Source organism: Apaloderma vittatum, unplaced genomic scaffold (assembly GCF_000703405.1).
Source record: "Apaloderma vittatum isolate BGI_N311 unplaced genomic scaffold, ASM70340v1 scaffold11999, whole genome shotgun sequence".
In the NCBI taxonomy this organism is placed as follows: Eukaryota; Metazoa; Chordata; class Aves; order Trogoniformes; family Trogonidae; genus Apaloderma; species Apaloderma vittatum.
Window position 1 is genome coordinate 7976 of NW_009736998.1, and position 20950 is coordinate 28925.

General features: G+C 36.7%; 1 protein-coding gene across 1 annotated transcript; it reads right to left on the reverse strand.

Moving 5' to 3' along the window:
- Positions 1–505: 505 nt before the first annotated feature.
- On the reverse strand, positions 506–18737 carry YME1L1 (YME1-like 1 ATPase; the record flags this gene model as incomplete). Its single annotated transcript, XM_009877186.1, has 18 exons — positions 506–796; positions 1921–2007; positions 2607–2680; positions 2781–2907; positions 3772–3923; positions 4610–4765; positions 5089–5201; positions 5708–5770; positions 6246–6378; positions 7699–7851; positions 8829–8919; positions 10606–10688; positions 11414–11521; positions 11614–11764; positions 13651–13760; positions 15265–15363; positions 16776–16938; positions 18606–18737. Coding segments are annotated over 18 exons (2139 nt in total), but the record flags the coding sequence as incomplete, so codon positions are not given.
- Positions 18738–20950: the final 2213 nt, after the last annotated feature.

Genomic DNA, 20950 nt, shown 5'->3' on the forward strand with positions numbered 1-20950 from the left:
CCCAAGAGTAGTGAAAACACAATCATTAATGTTTTTGTCTAACATGGAGCTCCCACAACTCCCAGTAATAGAGATGCACTGTGCAGCCGCTTCATTCTTATAGATGTTTTGTTAAATTTCTAAATAAGTAGTAGTCTTTAAAAGTGATCTCTAGCCTCAGAGCATGAGCATCAGACTACACACTACTGTTTGACAAATCAGTCTGTGGCTGTTCATAAAACATTCCATAGCACACGCTGTGGGGTATCACTTCAAACACACAAGTAGCAGCGTGACCCAGGGAACTATGCCAAAACACACCAGTGTTACCTGCACGTTTTTCTTCTCAGCTTCAACGCATTTGACTAAACCAAAACACCAAATTCAACCCTGAGATTTATCCTTCCAAATAACTTCTTGGGAAAAGAGCATAGGGAGCAGAGGATGAGGAACTTGCTTTATTTTGTGTGTCTTGTTCTGATGAGACACAACAAATAGATGAGTAACAGAAGCTCACAAGAGACAGAATAATAAAGTGTCACTATGCCATACACACAGCAGGAAGGGAAAAAAGACTATGCTGCGTAAGACTACTGCATTGCTAGATGTACATTCTTCAAACACTGAGAGATGTACATTCTTCAAATTATCAGGAACTGTATCCCAGAAGTTATCATCTCATTTCTAGTTTCTTTCCCTCTAGAACAATTTGGATTTCTTTGGCATCCAAAGTCTCATATTTCAATAAAGCTTCTGCTAAATTCTTGTGTTCTTTTGCATGAGTCTTCAGGATGTTCTTTGCTCGCTCATAAGAGTCCTAGCATTAAAAAAAAAAAAAAGTGGAAGGGGATTTTAAGACTTTAGAACAAAAACAACAGCAAAATTCCACTTCAGAAATTACTTTGAGGTACATACAGCTTGAAACGAACATTAAAGTTGTGCCCTCATTTCATAGCTAGCCCAGGTCCTGTCTCACAAAGATTTAAACTCTAGCTGGTACAATTAATCAAAAAAAAAAACAAAAACCCACTCAAACTTTACGCCACCTTTGCATTTTGTAAAAGCAGGACTCAAAATCCTGAAATGAACTGTAGTATTTTTACATATGACTTAGAAAAGACTTAGTAGATTTGAAAAGTTGCTGATTTTATGTTATGAGCAGCACTATAGCATTCAAGGACCATCCCCCAAAGACTAAAGTTTTGTAAAACTTTAAAAACTCTAAGTACTATGTACTTTATAAAAAGCTGAAAGCTACCCAACAAGCTACCAGTTGCTGCAAGTAGATGAACACGGACAGCATTATCTGCTTCAATTTTTAACTTTTTAGTTCTAGCTCTTACATGACCAAGTAAGTTAAAAAAAGCTACGGCATAACATTCAAATGTTATGACATAAATAATTCTCCTGCCTGAACCAAACTAATTCAGATTATCAGAACAATGATCTGGAAGTTCTGTGATTACTGAATTTTACAGATTTCCCTAAGTATCTGATATTGATCATCATGAGGAACAGGATACTCGAAAAAAGACAACTTTCTAATCCAGTATGGCCATTCCTGAGATTCTATGCAAAATTAGGCAGACATAAGTTATGAAATAACAGGAGTAACAGAACATTCACATCTGCTCTACAACAATTTATAGCCATACATTTTCTTTCTATGAATTGAACAGGCAAAATACAAATCCTGACCAAATGTAAGAAGCAGCATTGGGGTAGATGTTAAAGAACCCAACACTACCACCTTGTTTCTCACCAATCACCAAAAAGTTTTGATATGCAGAAATTAAAAGTTGCAGCTACATTAAATACTTGGGAATACCTTCCATACCACATGTGTATTTTCCCCAGTACACATCACCAAATTGAACAATCAAGCTGATGCTCAACTCATCTCAAAATAAATGTTATCTCGGTGGAGCAGGAAAGTCTTACCCGTAGAAGTGTTCTTACTTCCTGTTCAATTGCCGACTGAGTTTCAGGGCTCACTTTCCCCGTATCAGTATAGGTCATAACACCAAGCTAAACAACAAAAAACCAAATCCTTATCTTGCTACTGCTGCAGCAATATGCATAAAACACTGTAAAAGTTGCATCACCTATTGCTTCTATATGCAAACTAATCAAATCAGTAACCAAATCCTCGCTGAAGTGCTTGCAATGCACAAAGCCTATTCATCAACCCTGCAGTCACTGCAGAAATCACAGCATAGATCCGATTAAACATTTTATTTAAAAAAGAAAACCCTAGACTACTAACATGTGATGGGTAATAAAGATGACTGAAGAAGTTGCTTAGAAGTCTAGAAAACTCAGTGCTGCCATGTCCCCCCCTCAAAACCCGAGGTTATCATCAATTCCAAAATATTTTATTTTATTGTAAACATTTTCTGGAAACATTAGTAACTTTGAAGGTAATTTTCAGGTGAAGATCTTGCAACTCAACTTTTAAATGGTCAAGTTTTCTAGTTGAGTTCACTACAGCAGGGCCTGGCATAAGGCTTACTTTTTTGCCAGAACTATTTAGTCTCTGTAATCACTGACAGCCAAATAGGCATATCTTTACAGAACAGATAATTTTTTTTGGTACTATATAAATATTTAAGGATTGAAGGTACTACCTTCTCGCTCATTCCAAATCTAGTCACCATCAGTTTTGCAATTTTAGTAGCATTGTCAAAATCACTGGAAGCACCTAGAGAGCAAATAGATTTGAATTACGTTACCAAAACCAAGTTAAACACGCCAGTTCACTGGTGTTGCTCAAAAGTTCTTTTAACTATCCATCAGCCGACCTGTTGTGATGTGATCAGTTCCAAATATGAGCTCTTCTGCTACTCGGCCTCCCATACAGACATCCATCTGTGCAAGCAACTGGGATTTAGTTTCACTCCATCTGTCATTTTCTGGGAGCAGAGATACCTGTAAGATACAGAACTGTGGTCAAGTAACAATAAACAGAAGAAACACTGAAATAATCTGAAAAATATTCTTGTTTATATCTAAAGCAGAGAGAAATGCTCTAGGCCTTCTCCCAGTGTATGCACTCATCAGGTTTGCTTTGGAGATGCTTAGTCTACCAGCTGAAATAATCTCTCACAGGCCATGAGCACCACATAAAATTAAGCAACTTAAAGCTACCATCAGAAGAAATAGAACAACCTCTTCTATCTGCTTCTCCTTACTGCCTACACTTGTACCGAGCACAAATAGTCTCGTCAGTATGATGCAGGACAATGATTTTCTTGAAATGAACACATTAACTTGGATTAAGTTCAATAGAAGCAGATAAAATAAAAATATTTATCTGTTCAAATGTCTGGCAACTAAAGGCAGAAAAGAAAAAAAAAAAACCAAACAGGATACCTATGCTAGAAACAAGGCAGGTAACTGATTAGGTTTAGAATAAGTCACACTGGACAAAGAACAACTTGACAAAGTACGTTTCTGTTAAAAGCACAGTTGCGCACTGCTTCTACTTCCTGGTCTTTTAGACTTTCTTCAAAGTTCTGCTACAGTTAAAATGGCACCCAGCAGCAAAATCAAACGTACTTACATTTCCTTCCTTTTATATACGAACTGTTAAACGAGCATTTTCTATTTTAGTTCAAAATGAAGGAAGAAAGCTTTCTATCACACAGAAAAGACCGGTGAGTTTTTCAAGAGATAGCTCATAACTGAGAATTCTGACATACTCCAATATGCCTTAACATAATTACACCAAATAGCATTGTTGGCAAATTCCTCAGCCACACTAAACTAACATAAAATTCTACAAATACTCACATGCCCAAGTGTCGTTCCTCGTGTCATGATTGTAGCCTTGTTGATCGGCATCGCATCCTTGGTATAATATGCAATGAGAGCATGTCCAGACTCATGATAAGCAGTGATGGTTTTGTTTTTCTCATCAATTTCTACACTTCTACGTTCAGGTCCTTAAACAGAGAAACATCACAAAGGTTTTGTACATCTGATCACCACAATCTACACATTACATGCACTCTAAGAGAGCACAAAATAGCCTAGGAACAGCCTGGAAGCAAAATTAACACTCATTAAGTGTAAAACATGAAGAAGTAGGATTTTAATGTATAAAATGGACCTAAAAATACTCAACAGGAAGTTGTTTCTAAAGCAATAGATTTAAAATGCAGTTCAAGTACATGAGAAAATTCTGTTTCTTCTCTCAGGTATAAACAGACCAGATTTTTAGTGTGTATGTCCAGATGTTTGTTTATCACATGACAAGTTAGTTAAACACAAGTTCCCTGGTTTTGGTCATTTATTCTCTCATTTCCTTTAGGAACAAGTAGGAGAATGGTAAGAAAGCTTGTGTCTTCCTCTAGGCTGAAGTCCAACATGCAGCATTTCTGATTAAAAAAAAATTGAGTATCAAGTCTTAAAGAATGTATTCCATACTAGACTTATGTAGGACTCTCTGATCTCAAAAGATTCTGTTCGGAGTTAACTAACAGAAGACTGACTTGTTTTAAATCAAACAAAACACCACCAATAAACCATGTAACAGCATAAAAACTTCCCTCTTTCCCTGTAAAAGTCCTAATCACACAAGAAAACTCCTGTGTACTGTAACATATACGTCTTTTTTATAAAATCCTACCCATTAGGATTTTGTCCTTGGAGAATTCTAGTTCCTTCATGGTTACCATATCTTTTCCATCGACAGCTGCCTTTAAGGCAGCTTGATTTACAAGATTCTCAAGCTCTGCTCCAGAAAATCCTACTGTGCCTCGTGCAATTATTTCTGGATCAACAGCTGTGGGGAAACACAAACAAACTTGTCATTAGAGTCCATATTACTCACAAGAAGAGCTTGTACCATGAAGAAATATCAAGAAATGATCAAACTATAAGCAAGAATCATGTTCTATTAAAAATAATGCATTAAACAAATTTTCAGCTTTCGAAAGTGCCTGAGAAAACTGTTTTAACACTACACACTAGACAATATTTGTGTTCTCTAGTGAGGCCCATGGTAAGGCCACAACTGCTGATGGAGTGAAGTACTAATGCACAAGCGGTCTGATCCCATATGAAAACAGTTAAATGAAAAGATGTGACAGTACAGTGTTTACTTACATGGATCATACTTTATTTTATTAAGGTACCACTTCAGAATTTCCGTACGACCTCTTACATCAGGCTTGGGAACAGTAACTTGCATATCAAAGCGACCAGGACGTATTAAAGCACTAAGGGAAAAGAAAATTTAATACATTGACTTAAAAATGCTGGAGTAAACTGCTAAAAACATATATAAGGAACAAAAATCCATCTGATATTTCCAGAGACAGCTACATAGACTATGTCTGGTGCACAGATATAGGAATTCATTTTTCTTATCTGTTTGTAAAAAGAGAGAGAGAGAGAAAGATGATTATTAACAATCCATTTTGAAGGTTTTTTTGCATTTGAAAACTCTGCATTGCAAGGAATGCAGCTGGTCAATTTAAGGAGAAAATGTTCCAGAAATTTTCTATACTTAGAACTATATTACTTATCCTTCCATATTTAATTCAACAACCTTTAAAATGCCAGACACTGGTTAACACATGTCCTTTTTAAAAGGGGAAAAGCTCCAGCTATAACTGTAATACCTGAAGATAATCACAAGCAACTTTGTTGTTGCAGAGGTTTCATTTTCTTTTTTTTTTTTTAAACATACACTCTTTAAAAATGACCAATACATTATACTCACTTATCTAATGCTTCAGGGAAATTTGTTGCACCAATAATAACCACACCTTCATTAGGTTTAAAGCTGTATGGAGAATAAGGGAGAGAAATTTTTTTTGATACAGAATTCACACCTTTTTTTGTCAGTAATTTCTTCTGTTTCTTATTCCAGGTGACCTCTACTGGCCAATCAAAAACATGCTATCAAACTACATGTGAACTGTTTAATCCAGCAACTGGTTAAAAACATGCCCTGATCTCAGATTTTGATTTGTCCCTTCAGATATAGGTAGGCCTCTAAAAATTGAGAAATTATTTAAAATACTTGCAGCTATTGTGGTACCACAGCTCAGAGCTTCTATACTCTTTACAATGAGGGCGTTAATGCTACTGTTGGCAGTCCTAGAAAGTGGTCATAAGAACATTTTAAATTTGTATCTTAAAAACATTACAAAAACTTAGGAAAAGCATCAAAGCCGTCAAGGAAAAAAATTCACACAAATATTCGAAAATACTAGTCAGCCAAGCACCTTCTGTGCCCTCAGAATCCATATATTTACCCATCCATTTCAGCAAGAAGTTGATTAATAGTCTGTCTCGAATAGGGATGCATTGGAGATTCGATTCTCTTCCCACCAACAGAGTCCAACTCATCAATAAATATAACACACGGTGCATTTGCTTTTGCTTCCCCTGACAAAAGAAAAATAGGAGGACATTTCAACCACACAAAGCAACCGACAGCGTATCACGTAAACCGGAATTCTACTACTTCTATTACTGTTGGATTATAAAGTGTTCTGCTAGACATCACCAGAACTGTCTTGGTTTTAGGCTAAACAAATTAAAATATATTTCTGAAATTAAGTGATACAAAGAGAAGCAAGGTTCTTCATCTCCACATCAGCCTACTCCTATCGTGCTACAAGAAACTAAGAGTAAAATAAGGAAATTTGTTGTATTTTGTATCAACTCCCTACAACGGTTTATTTCAGAGGCTTGAGTAGAGAATATTGTCTTAAAGAAAAATAATAGGAAATATGATGGATATAAATGGTATCTTATTTTAATAGAATCTGCTAGATAGTTAAGAGTGAAGCCTTCATCCCCCAATTTACAGGTATTAAAAACACAAAATAATAATGCAATAATAAAGTTTAAGACCATCAACTGGTACATGCATACCGGTATGCAACTCATCTGCCCCAGTCAGGCACATCTGTAGCACTGACTAATTAAAGCACAAGTTGATCACCTAAACTTCTGCAGCCAACAGAAAGAACTGCACATTTTAAGGTACGTGTTGTATTTCGCATCCCTTCTATGTGAAGCAAGTCACATTTCTTCTACAAATGCCAACTGCTTTCTACATTGCATATGTCTGACACTGTCAATCTTCCCTTTAAGAGAAAGTCTGCATTGCCCTCTCTTCCCATAATACTTATTTGCGTACTTGAAATACAAAGCCTCTTCTGTGAAAGTTATCAACCTAAACATTAAATTTTCATTATAATGCCCATTATTCTAAGCTTGTTGATGGGTTTGAGAAAGGAAATCTCAGTGTAGCGTCAAGTGCTACACTGTCAAGCTGTAAAACAATATTTCAGACTTAAAAAAAGAGGGAAGTAACCAAGCTTAATGCTTTTTAAATCTTAAATTCATAATATAATTCAAATTTACAATAGTTTACATATGACACTAAACAAATTACAATTTAAAAAATTTTGTTTAGTTCAGAGGATATTACATTCCTAATTAAATCATGTCTATTTTCTCTGAGTGTTGTAACACCATTTATAATTTTTGCTCTAATTTCATCTGACAACTAGCAAGATTCTAGAGTTAATTGATGCTCACAGAATATTGTGAATTACCTATACAATTTAAAAGTTTTATTTGTTAGCCTTGTACACTATTAATTTTCAGTAACCAGAACTGTACCTAATCAAACCTTGTGAACAATGCTTAATGTGACACACAAAAAGATTTAAAAACCACAAAAATTTAACTTACGGAATAGGCTTCGGATGCGACTAGCTCCTACACCAACAAACATCTCATCGAATTCTGATCCAGATGCATAATAAAACGGAACATCAGCCTCACCAGCTACAGCCCGTGCAAGAAGAGTTTTACCAGTGCCAGGTGGCCCAACTAAGAGAATACCTAAAAAGACCAAAAAAAGACATTTTTTAACTATATTGGTTAAGTTTTAAAGACTAAACTTAATGTATCTTTCTCAGATGAGAGAAGATCCAACAGAATTAAAAAAATGGGTGACAGGAAGCTATTAACTTTAAAGAAATACCTTTATAGAAACAGTTAAAGGAGGCAAAATGGGATGGGGGAGGAAGACAGACCTAAAAACCTCCAGGCCACATAAAGTTCTACTCAAAAAGGCATTAACACAAATTATACATAAAATATTCTACTTTGTCACTAAATGTAACACAATATTAAAATATAATGTTGGTATTTTAGTATACCATCTCTAAGAGGTTTACTTGGGACTTGAAAGAAACACCAATTCTTAACCCTGTAACTAAGGCTGCTAACAGTTATATACATCGGTTTCATTTTTGAAAGGCTTTTTGTCTGGAACCTACAGTTCACTGCTTTGCACTGTCTTAACTTATTAGCCCTAATGTTAATACTGAATTTCTACCAAAGTTAAGATGTATCCAGGCATCCATGTTTCTTCTATGTGAATACCTCAGATAGATCAAATTTTCTGGGGGAGGAGTAGACAGTAATGACCAATTTTTACATACGGGGAACTGCAGGTAACACAGGAAGAGTCCAACATTAACCACCTTAAACTCCACTTCCCCCACCCCCAAATACTTCAGTCAAGGGTATCCTTTCCTAAAGAAGCTTTCACAATTCTCTTGGAAAATTCATTTACTCCTCAATCATTTTAAACAAACAAGGACATCCACTACCTGCCCAGGATCTTTCCGAGATACAAACTCAATGCAACAGTAGTGTTTAGGCCCATTTGGGTTATATACTTCTTTGATCCCCTAACTAAAGGAAAACATATTCAGAAGCCAGACTGTAAATTAGTCATGCAGTATAGAACACAGCTTCAAGGTAGCCACAACTACATATTATTTTCACTTCTGATGAGCAACAATTCTTACCTTTTGGAAGTTTACCTCCCAGCACAGTAAATTTGTGTGGGTTTTTCAGAAATTCCACAACTTCTTGCAATTCCTGTTTAGCTTCTTCAACCTACACATTATAAACATACCACACAATACAGCTAAGCATTTATAAATTCCTGTATCTTTTTCTGTAGATAAGTTTTGCATTAGAGACTAAGTGTCTAATTGTGTATTGATCAGAAATACACAACAGAAGAAGAACATACAAGTGTACCACAGAATTTGTGTGGAGATTGAGTGTCAATGAGTTTAACTCAATCTGTTTCCTAGAGCTGTTGACCAAATCAGTAAACACTGAAGTTAACAATACTGAAGGAATAACCAAAGAGTTCAAGACCAGATCTGTCCAAAAAAGATAAATGCAAAATCAATTAAAAATTCTCCATCAAGATCATCTAATTAGCTAAAAAGTTACTAATTCTATCTATTTTTCAAGTGGAAGGAGAGGGAGAGGTCCTCATTTTGCCACTGACAGCTAAAGAACAGTTGAACAGAAAAATTAACGCTATTCCAGCAGCAGTGACCTGTCCACTTCTTTCCGGGAATCTCTGTATCTCCTGTCCTAATACCAGATACCTGAAAGAGATGGTACTAAGGGAGTGTCGCGGGTTAGGGCTGGGCCGGCCACTAAAATGTGGACAGATGCTCTCTACGCTCTAAATGGGAAGGAAAAGGGAATGAGGCAGAGAGACTTAGAGGTTAGAAAACTGAAACACCTTTAATGAAACAATAATAGAAATAATAGTTAAACGATAAAAATAAAGAACTACATATAACTATAAATAAGTCCAGTATCACACCTGACTGCCCCCAACAGCAATCCCCACTGATGCTGCAGAGCAGGCGGCACTGGGGAAGGCCCAGGCTCAGCAGCAGCGGGGAGCTGGACATGAGAGCTGGATTCAGGAACTCAGGATCCGGATCAAAAGCAAGAGATGGGACAGAGCCCTCCTTGGACGCCGGTCATTGTGCAAAGAGGCCTAAACTCTCGTGATCATTCAATTTATACTGAATTTGACGTACATGGAATGGAATACTCTTGTTGCTCACCTGTCCCGTCTATTACCCACTGGAGGTGCAACCTTTTACTTCCTTGTAACCCCTCTTACTACCCGTCACCCCCAGCGTGGCACACAAGAGCCAGCAGCGGCCTTGGTCACTACAGGAATAAGTATCAGCAAGAGCCTTTCTGCATCCCAGTCCCAGGCAGTAACTGTAACCATCAGGTGTTATCACTGCCAGTAGCACACACTGTCTGCACAAACATGCTGCTGACCTCAGAGCATGCAGCCTTTTAGAAGAGACTGAGCTGGAAAGTAAAAATCACTGAACAGAATCGATTTTGTTTAGCTCAAACCAAGACAGGAGAAATGATCAAATGGTATTATCATCTTCTCCTACTGGGCAACTTCTGCAAAAAACAAATTAACATGGGTACTTACTGCCTTTCGCTATTCTTGCCTTCATAAATGCAATTCAGCAAGTCGAGAGTGCATCTTTTACAAGGTATTAAATGCCACAGATATAAAATAGTACAAGAGTTGTTAAAATCCTCCTTGATCTTGGAGTAGTCTATAAAAGGCTTCAGCTCATACAAAGACTTCTTGAACAGAGTAAGACATTCTTTAGGCTCACAAAGACTTCTTGAACACATTCTTTAGGCTCACAAAGACTTTTTGAATAGAGTAAGACATTCTTTAGGCTCACAATGACTAGTTAAGCAAGAACTCAGACACTTTACTTTTGAACTTACCCCTTTTACATGTTCGAAGGTGACATTTTTCAGCTGGATTGGATCAACTGCTGCATCAAAGATACTCGATGTTCGAAAGCGTACTAATGGCAAACAGCAGATGATGAACAACAAATTTACACAAGGTCATTTCATTCCAAACCTGAAATTTGCACTTGAATGCATACCATTAAAGACTTTACACCTGCTCTTTTAAAAGGCTATGTTTCCACTCACAACTGTCCAGCAAGAAAAAAAAAAAAATCTTTAAAATCATTGCAATTACTTCAGTGATGTAAATGTTTTTTAGTCACTTTTAAAACAGAAAGCCCTGCATCCAAAAGCACGTACACAAAGCCAGAAGAGTTTGTGCACAAACCCTGACTTTCTTGAGCCGGGTCATAACTTAAGAAGTTGAAATTCTCCATTTACATCAGCTTGGCCTTTGACTGTTCCACTACTTCCAACATATTTCTTAAGATGACAATTTAGTCATGCAAGTACCTAGTTGCTATAACCTAGGCTGCAATTACAAATAAAAGTCAAACCATTTTGCCTACTGCTAACCTAGATAATGCCATCATCTGAACTCAAAGACACATAAATAATGGGTAAATTGTATGACCTTCTCTGATTCCCTGCAACTGTTAAAATCATTATACAAACAAACGACTTTGTCTCCATAGCCAAAAGCAGTAAATAACTCTTCTCGTTCATTAGTACACTGAAATGTTATCCTAAAAGAATCATAATGTCAAAACACATTTGTGCTAAACCTGTTGGAAGAAACAACACTGGTAAAATAGTGTAGTGAAAAAAGTTAACTAACCAGCATCAGAAAAGGAACCTTTCCCAGGTAAAAATGATGAATATATAGCAAGATAAAAACAAAGAACGAAGAGGAAGAAAGAAAGCAAACGTGATCTTCTTAAAGAATCTGTAAAAGAAAATAAAACCAAGTTTTAATATAGACTGAAATAAACTACTTTCTGAATAAAAAGATGAAATACGTGAATTAAAACAACTTACCAAGTGTTTTTTGCAGGAATACCTGTGCTTTCAAAAAGCCTTCTGCAAAACCAGTTTTGAAAGCCTCCTGGTGTGCCTCAGGGATGTTTTTTGTTTTCATTAGCGTATCTAAGTTTTCAACATCAATTCTTCGCTTTCTCAGGATAAAACCCTAAAATATTTTCCACATCAGTGTTAGCATACACTAAGTTTTGATACACAGTTAGCTTACTATGTGGCTAGCATGGGTAAGGGGGAAAAAATTTAAAAATGCATTTAATACAGGTGCTACAGGGTTAGACAATACAGGGCAATAGCTTAAGTGTGGAATCACAACGACTCCAGTAGGGTCACCCTGATTTTCGCTGAACAGGTCAGGATCACAGAGCTCTCCTGCACCCCAGTTCCAAACAGAAAACTCAGCCTGAGACAGATTTGTTCTCAGCTAGGTTTGTAGGCTAAAATCAGTGGCAGCTATTAGCTTAAGGTTTTTGCTTCATGAAATCAACTTAAATTACTTCCAAATCAAGTATCTTTGTACGTATAGTCTTGATAGAGCTTGATCAAACACATCTCACATGGCCTTTCAAATTTAAGAGCAGCACCGCATGGAGCTAGCTCTAGTTTGTCTTAATCCATGGTACATTAAGTCCACAGATGAAATAAACCACATATGTCTAGAAGGAGGAGGGACTTCAAAGCTAATTGACACAGACAGCAAGATCAAATGTTAGCTCAGTCAGTTGAGCATGGCGCTAACAACACTAAGGTCGCGGGTTCGATCCCCGTTCGGTCCCCGTGTGTTGCTCGATCTAGTTGAGAGGTGGCGTCCCTGGCAGCAGGGAGGCTGGATTAAAATGATCTCTAAGGTCCTTTCCAGATTAGGCCATTTTATGAAATGCTTTAATTAGCCTGATTTCTATACAAGCAATTAGAAGCAAAGAGTACCTAGGTTAACTTGGCTTTGTTAAGTGCTTTGCTACCCCAAGCCTGGATAGTTATCTGCTGAATTAGAAGTGAGTTTGTAACCCATAAAAATAGTAAGTTTAAATTTTTTGTATCTTAAAAATGTAGTAGCCACAAGTCTATTCTTAAAACATTAACCACATGCTGAATTGCTTGAAAAAATACACATTCTTCTATGTTAAACTAGCTGTACTTCTGCTTAATACTTCATTTGACTCCAAGCCATAGTTCACAAAGACACAAAACCAAAATACTAAGAATTTTATTTCTAGAGTTTAAAACTATTTTTATACTCTGAAACTACTCTCCTAAAAAATTCAAATAATTTTTACATTGATGACACGTGAAGCAATCCTGTGTAGTAGTAAGAAAAACAGTTTATCATTATTAGAATCATAGAATCATAGAACAATTCAGGTTGGAAAAGACCCTTGGGATCATCGAGTCCAACCACTGACCCTACACTACAAGTTCACCCCTAAACCATATCACCCAACACCCCATCTAAATGACACTTGAACACATCCAGGGATGGCGACTCAACCACCTCCCTAGGCAGTCTGTTCCAGTGTCTGACCACTCTTTCCATGAAGAATTTCTTCCTAATGTCCAGTCTAAACTTGCCCTGTTGCAACTTGCAACCATTCCCCCTGGTTCTGTCCCTAATTACCTGTGAGAAGAGACCAGCTCAAACCTCTCTACAATGTCCTTTCAAGAAACTGTAGAGCATGATGAGATCCCCCCTCAGTCTCCTCTTCGTCAAACTGAACAGACCCAGCTCCCTCAATCGCTGCTCATAAGGTCTGTTCTCCAGGCCCTTCACCAGCTTTGTTGCCCTCCTCTGCACTCGCTCCAACACCTCGATATCTCTCCTATACTGAGGTGCCCAAAACTGAACACAATACTCGAGGTGCGGCCTCACCAGTGCTGCGTACAGAGGGACAATCACTTCCACTTGCTCAAGTTTCAGAATTAAGAATTTTTTTCACACTAGTGAAACAGAACACCCCTGGTAAATTGTGGAGGTTCAGTCAAGAGAAAGAGATAGTGTGAATAAATCCCAAACAACTTCATAATGTTATCTGTATTTACCTTCAAAAGTGAAGAAAGTGTATTTCTTGTTTCTGTGAATTGTTCAGATGTAGACTGCAGACGTCTTGCTCTTGATCTCAAAGTTTTAAAGTTTCGTGATTGTACGTAAACTTAAAGCAGTAAAAATAAATAAAAAAGTTAAAAACTATCCACTGCTACTACTACAAAGAATAAAAAAAGCCTAAGAAACTTCAGAAACTATTACATGAAAGACACTATTGTGACTGAACTGAATGTAATCTTCCTGACATAACCACAGTAGAAACTGAAAAGAATTGCAAACTGCAATCTGTTTAATGTGTCTGACCAAAAATAAATAAATAAAAAAAATCAACCAGAAAACTGTATGAAAGACTTCTCTGGATCAACCAGTAATAAACTGGAAAAATAAATCACTAAATTTTAGTACTGTAGATGGAGAGGTATGTGGTCATGAACCACATTTGCAATTTGAACTTGCAAACAAGCTTCTTATTGTTTCTTAAGATATTCTTCACATATAATTTTTTGTTAAAATAACTGGGATTTCACATTGTGAATTATAGATCACTGGCTAACCCTACTACAGTCTCGGGGATCAGAAGAGATGTACAGTTGAATTAAATCCAGACAGGCTCACAACCATGAAACGTTCAGGAGCTAGGAAGAAGGATGAGAATGAAGGTTCCCACTCTAAGATTAGTTTTGTTTAAAAGCTCAGCCCTGAAGAGATCTGGAACAGCCCAGGTGCGCTACTAACTTAGAAAGGTACTTCCGGAGGTGATCTAGTCAAAGCCCTGCTCGAAAAAGGTCTAACTTGAACATCAGATCAGGTAGCTCTGGATCTCACCCAACTTAGCTTTGAAAGTCTCCAAGGACAAAGATAACACAACCTCTACAGATACTCTCTTTCAGAACTAAGCCAGTCTCATTTTGAGTATTTTCCAGCAGGAATAAATTGCAATTTTTGCCTCTTCTCGAAGGTGTACAAGAGAAGGGCAACTAACGTGGCTCCAACAGCAATTAGATCACTCCTTGCCTTCTCTTCTACTAACTTTAAAACTTCAGATCCTTCAGCTTCCCCTGTATGTTAAATGCTCAAAAATCTGCATCCTTCCTTGTGGCCCATCACGGGGCCATCTCCATTTTGTCAGCATCTCCCTCTCAACCATGGCACACAAAACCAGACAGTATGTACCGTCAGAAGAACTGAATAGAGGACAATACCAGAACTTCCTGAGCTCCTGATTATGCTTTTGCCAATGCAGCCCTGTTGCCACCCATCATACATCCAGGAGTAGTTTAAATCAGTCACCAAACCCCTTAGTTCATCTGGATGAATACTAGACTAAATGTATTTATCGATTCAAAAGCAGTCAGCTTTTAAGCATCTCTTAAGCATACTGACATATCTGAACCTATAGTTACACCATGTTTACTAACTTAATCTAATGGAAACATACTATACAAATGCAAAAATAATTCAATTATTTAAGGTGTTAATATCAATATAAATTTCCTCCTGGAAGTTTACTGGTATTTCCCCGAGTGATGCCTCAAAGACAAAAGTAGAAATACCTTCCCAGAATAAAAGATCCTATAGAGATAAAAATAGTGTAGTTTATCATTCTATACCTGGCCAAGACCGGACATCTGAACAGAAATGTTGTAGGGGATTAGGATGCTGTCTGTACAAACAAGATGAGCGTAAAGCGCTGAAAACATCCACGAAACCTGTAAAAAGACACAGCAAAGTGTAAATACACCCTATATGAAATGGCACCTAAACGTTACATCTTGCATAGGTTGCTTTTTCTTTCTTAAGTATTAATTCTATTTTACAACGGTCCTTCAGGCATCTGTAATTAAAAAAATTAACTATTACCACTAAAACAGATCATTAACTTCTTTGCATTAACTTCCATCAGGCATTTCGCAATATACCAGAATATTTTCTAATTAAAACTTGCAAAAAATATTAGTACCCAGCATCTTGAATTTGAAGCTGTGTCTAGGAGGGAAAACTCTGCACATTAGTACAGACTGGATAGGAAACCAACAACTTTCATGAAGCTGAAGGACAAGCACTCAACTAATTGTTCAGTTTCAAAGATTTTAAATACCATATTACTCATGGCCATTTTAAAACAGACTATGTAGAATGTATGAAAATATTTTAAGCTAAGTCTGCTTCATTGTACATTCCTTGTGCACTACAGAAACAAGAAGAAATAAATACATAAATAAAAGAGCATCACAGTGAAGAAGTTATTACCTGATACTACTTCAAGCACACTATAGACTGCAAGACAAGAGGACTGTCATTTATCTGTGGTTTAATCACCGAAAGCGCAAAGAACTCATCCTCAGTTCAGAAAACTGCCTTTGGGCTAGTTTTTTTATTTTAATATATCTCGCATCACAATGCAGTTTTTTTTTTCCTCCAGCCTGGAGATATTATTCTTACAATCTTTATCCCAACCTCAACACTACATAGATGGTATCTCAAATGTCAGCTAGATGCTTCCTTTTCCAACACATTTCTGAGTCTCTACCATGGCCTTGCTTCCTGTACTTTAGACTAATCCAAACAAAACTTCTTTAACTGTAAGGAACTGCTCTTGGTTTATTTCAGCAATGAAATAGTCTAAATGGATGGTTAACAGTTTACCACCCTGAATTCCTTTCTAATGTTTTCGTATGTTGCTTCAAATAAAAAAGTAATAACTCAATGTAAACCAGAGATGTTCACAACTGTGTTACATTAGCAGATTAGCAAAATCTAATTGATTCTATTTGGTGGAACAAACTGGTGAAAAAAACTCATAGCTTGGGCTCATCATTAAGAGACAATGCATCTGTACTACAGCCAAGTTCAGACAAGTTTAACAGCAGCCAACTGCAAATCTGAATTTGAAGAAACAATTCCAAAATCTACGCTGTATTGTCAAAATTTCCCAAGATTTAAAAGCACAGCTCTAGAGACAAGATGCATATACAAGTAAAAAAAAAATTAGTACTCTTTCTAACAGAGATTTTTAAAACTATGAGTCATCTACAAAACAAGAGAATAAAGTAAAGAGTAATTGTGTTCACCTTTAAAAATCTCTTATCAATTCCCATTATCCCTTTACTCTGAAACATACCATGCTTATTTTCAAAAAAGGACTCAGCAGAGATGTACGACGTATGCCACTGTGAAGAGACTTTGTTTTCTGCACAGTAGCCAGGAAGCAACCTGCTCACCAGCTCTTTGAAGTGGCCAGCTTTCAAATCAGACAATCCCAAATCTCGCAAATTAAGTACAGACTGCAAAACAGAAATAAAGGGACAACATTTCCTTCAGATTACCTTAGGGAAAAAAGAATAATTGGGTTAACTTGCTGGCTTGATACAGCATCTACATCTCACAGATGAGAGTGAAATAAAAAAAACCAACTTCTAAATGAAGATAAATTAATTAAAGGATATGATTAAAGAAATATTTGCTACTGCCAATTCAGAATAACTTTCCCAATTGCACACACTGATATTTTTGTTGTCATAGTATATTTATGACAAGCACATTTTCTTCCCAATTCAGTCTTTTGCTATCCTAGCAGCTAGGGTATACTGCTTCTTGTCCACTTACACTCAAAATAAGTACGAATACATTTTTAAACATAATTTGACTATCACACATAGTTTAAGTGAGTACATTAAGCCTTCCTGCTTCAGCTTAACAATTGCTTGGAAAACTACCCAAATGCTATGGCATGGGAGAAGATTTTAAAAAAACAAGAAAAAAATAACATTTTGTTTGTTCCTTTGAAATATGTTACTACTTGCAAATACAAATTTAACCTCACAGCAGAGGCTTCACATTCTCAAATGATTTTCCCCATTTTAATAGTTCAACTTAATACATGCAGTTCTCATATTGAATAATGTCAGTATTTGCTGATTTTAAATTTGAGCTTAATCTTCATTTAAGCTGAGGTTTGTGATAGTCTAATCAACTTGCTTTAAGAACTTTCTTTAAAATTACCTTAAGAGAGATTTTTTAAATTATTATTTTTACAGTTTTACGATGCTAGAAGGAAGCAAAACAGGTGTGTGATGAATTAGTGAAAAGTATCAAGGTGAAAAAAACTCTGTATTTAAAGGAGACCAGATTCTCTTACTGAGAAGAAAGACAAACATAGAACTGAATAAATGCAACACACTTATATTCATTCAATAATCAGGTCATCTACTGAAATAAATTTTTAACATCAGAAGCAAATAAAGAATCACAAAAAAACCCCTCTAAACAAACCAACAATGGAACCACAAGACAAGGCGGACTAGTACAATCCATGTTGATTTCCAAATTTCTGCAGCTAGGAGAGTCCATATTTTTCCTCTCAAACATTTTCTTAGTTGTAAAACTTTCAAGAAATCAGTTGAAAGAGAAGTGGCAAGATCTAATACTACTTAGCACTTTCTGTGTATAGGTTTTCAATGCAAAGAACAAAAAATACCTAGTGACATATATTTTAACAGAAAAATTAGAAACCGGGAAATACGCTGTTGAATCTCTCAAAACCCCTCAACACACTTTAAGTTACAGTCCATCTTCTTACAAGGAATAACGAAATAAACTTTGTTAGAACTCAGAGAGTGAAAAGACAGTAAGTGATTTAATGGGAAAGCTATTGTTACTTTAGAACACGAAACATTAAATTCAAAAAAGAAAGCAAATCCCCTCCTCATTTGCAAATGACTAGTGAGACAAGTACTAGCTTTTTCTCCTTATTAACAAAATACTGTATTTTTGTAGAATCCTTACTGCCAAAGCACCCACTGACTGAAGTTCTGTCCAAAAGTTACACTCTACGAGCTAACATTCTGTTAAGTTTTGTTTTATAAAACAAATGTGGCTAGTCTAACTCATATTATTCAGATTGAATTCAGCTAAAAGCAAACTGCCACTTTTTCCAAATCCTTTTCAGTACCTCACTCTTCTGAGGATCATGCTCTGGGGAGGTGTCCCTCTGGACAGGCTGTGCAGATGCTGTGCTGGCAGCTGTGGTGGAGCTTTTTGGTGAATGAAAGGCATTGATAAGGTGACTCAGAGGAACGGTAGCCTGGGTGGGAAAACAAACAAGCAAACAACTACTTAAGTTTGTTTAAATTGTCTAAACACATCTCCATTCCAAATCCTGACATGGATACGCCCATCTTGTACACTGCCTTTTAACTGAAGACATCATAATAAACCATGTGAACTTAGCATCAAGGCCACAGTGTTAGCCAATATATCTATGTAAAGAAAAAAGAAAGTTTAAGTATTCATGACAGATTAGAAACTCAAAAAGCTTGGAAGAGTGGAAAAGAAAGAGGTCACGTTTACTGGTTTTGAAATATAAGCATGGTTTAAAGAACATAATCACTAGACTTGCAAATACACAAGTAGGTGTAGATCATCAACACTTAGGAGATGCAAAGAATGCCCTTGATATACCCTTAAGACAGTGTTTAGTTTAAAAAAAAAACTAGACAACTTATCAATTGTTCTCAGCTGAAACAGCAGGAAAACAAAATTGCTACTACACTAGATACTTACTTCAGAATATTTTTTTTTCTGTATCACTTGTTTACCATAATAGGTACATGCTGTTGCAACCAGATGACAGAAGACTAAGGATTGTTGTTTTCTGACAAATATTACAATCATTTCATGCAAAAAAAAAAAACAAACCACAAAATATTGTGCAACTGAATGTCTTTTTCCTTGTAGCTACCAGCCCTCCATCACAGTCAATTAACTTATATTCCAAATAGGTGTTTTCCCCCACACAGCAAAGAAACACACACAATCCACATGGGAAGAAAGAACTAGAGCAAACGACTTCTGCACTGAAAAGTCTGCAAGTTGACACCATCTCTTGAAATGTTTAAAACCTCTTTTCTCTTCTTTACAAGTATTCTCTTAAAATAATTATGAGCCTGTCTTGGCACCCACGGAGTCAAAACTAGATAACCACTCCACAAAGATTTCACAACACAGGCAATGAAGAGATGTACATAAACTGAAAAATAATACTAAATAAGGTAGATAATTTCAGACTTTAATATGAGGTATTAAAACATTGCAAATTCTAGATTATCCCTGGACAGATATCAAGGCAATAGATCTCTTCAAGGTGGTTTCTTTTGAACTTATTTCAAGGGGAAGCTCAGCAACTGCTTTCAAATAGCATCGAATCATGGGGATTTATCAACATCCTAGCAATTCAGAGATCACTGTTCTTAAGTACTACTAACTCCTGTATTATTTTCCAAACACCACCTATTTTCATCTATAAAGTGGTACTTTTATAACTTGAAACATCTGTACTTTTCCTGCATTACACATATTATCCCCAAAAGTTTCCTTTACATTTTCTTCCTTGGGATCCCACTTTAGCAACATACCGAAGTACCAAACTAACCTATACAAAGCACATACATCACAGCCAAAGCTGCAGTTCAGCAGCTCAGAGAACCAGTACGGAGGCTCCGCTCTAGCACATGACTCTGACTATTGTGAATACATAGTATAAATAATTCCAATACTTCTAGAACTCCCCAGTGTTGTTACTATCACCAGGGAAGAGAGCTGGGGGGCAACTCTGGGTTCTGGAACAATACTCGACTGCAACACCTGACTGAGCCTCTGCCTATGAACATCCTTCCACAAGAACTTAAGTCTCTGTGTTGACTAGACAGAAGATCAAGAGAGACAACGCTGTGACACATGCAAAGTTTATCAGAATTAACTGTCTAAAGTTATAATTATAACGCCGGGAGTTTGTGGTAAAACCATAAGGCCTCCAGAGGACAAAGCCAGCAGCCCAACCACTAACCAAGCTTTCATCCTGCCTTTCCCACTATGAAAAGGTGGAATGCCACATTCCTAAAAACACCTTTAGAAGTTCTGTCAGTTCACTACACCAACAAAAGCAATTAACACATTCTCCACACCTGGAAAGAGCAACCAAATGCCACTGTGCAATAAGACTATCACATACTAACCCCTCTAACACAAAACACAAAAATAACACCACTGGTGCAGATCAATGCCCATGAAAACCACTAGTCCCGTCCAACTCGCTATCTAACAAAGGTGCCTCCCCAGTTGCACCCAGGCTGCTCTATGTAATAAACGACTGAGCCAATTTTCTTCCACTAACTCTTTTAAGTAATTTCTTTTGGGGTTTCACAAGGACGGGTGACAATTAGCCGTTTCGTTCCAGGTGTAATATCACCCTCCCATCTTGCTTTCACTACAAAACCAGACACTAAAAAGCGCCACCAC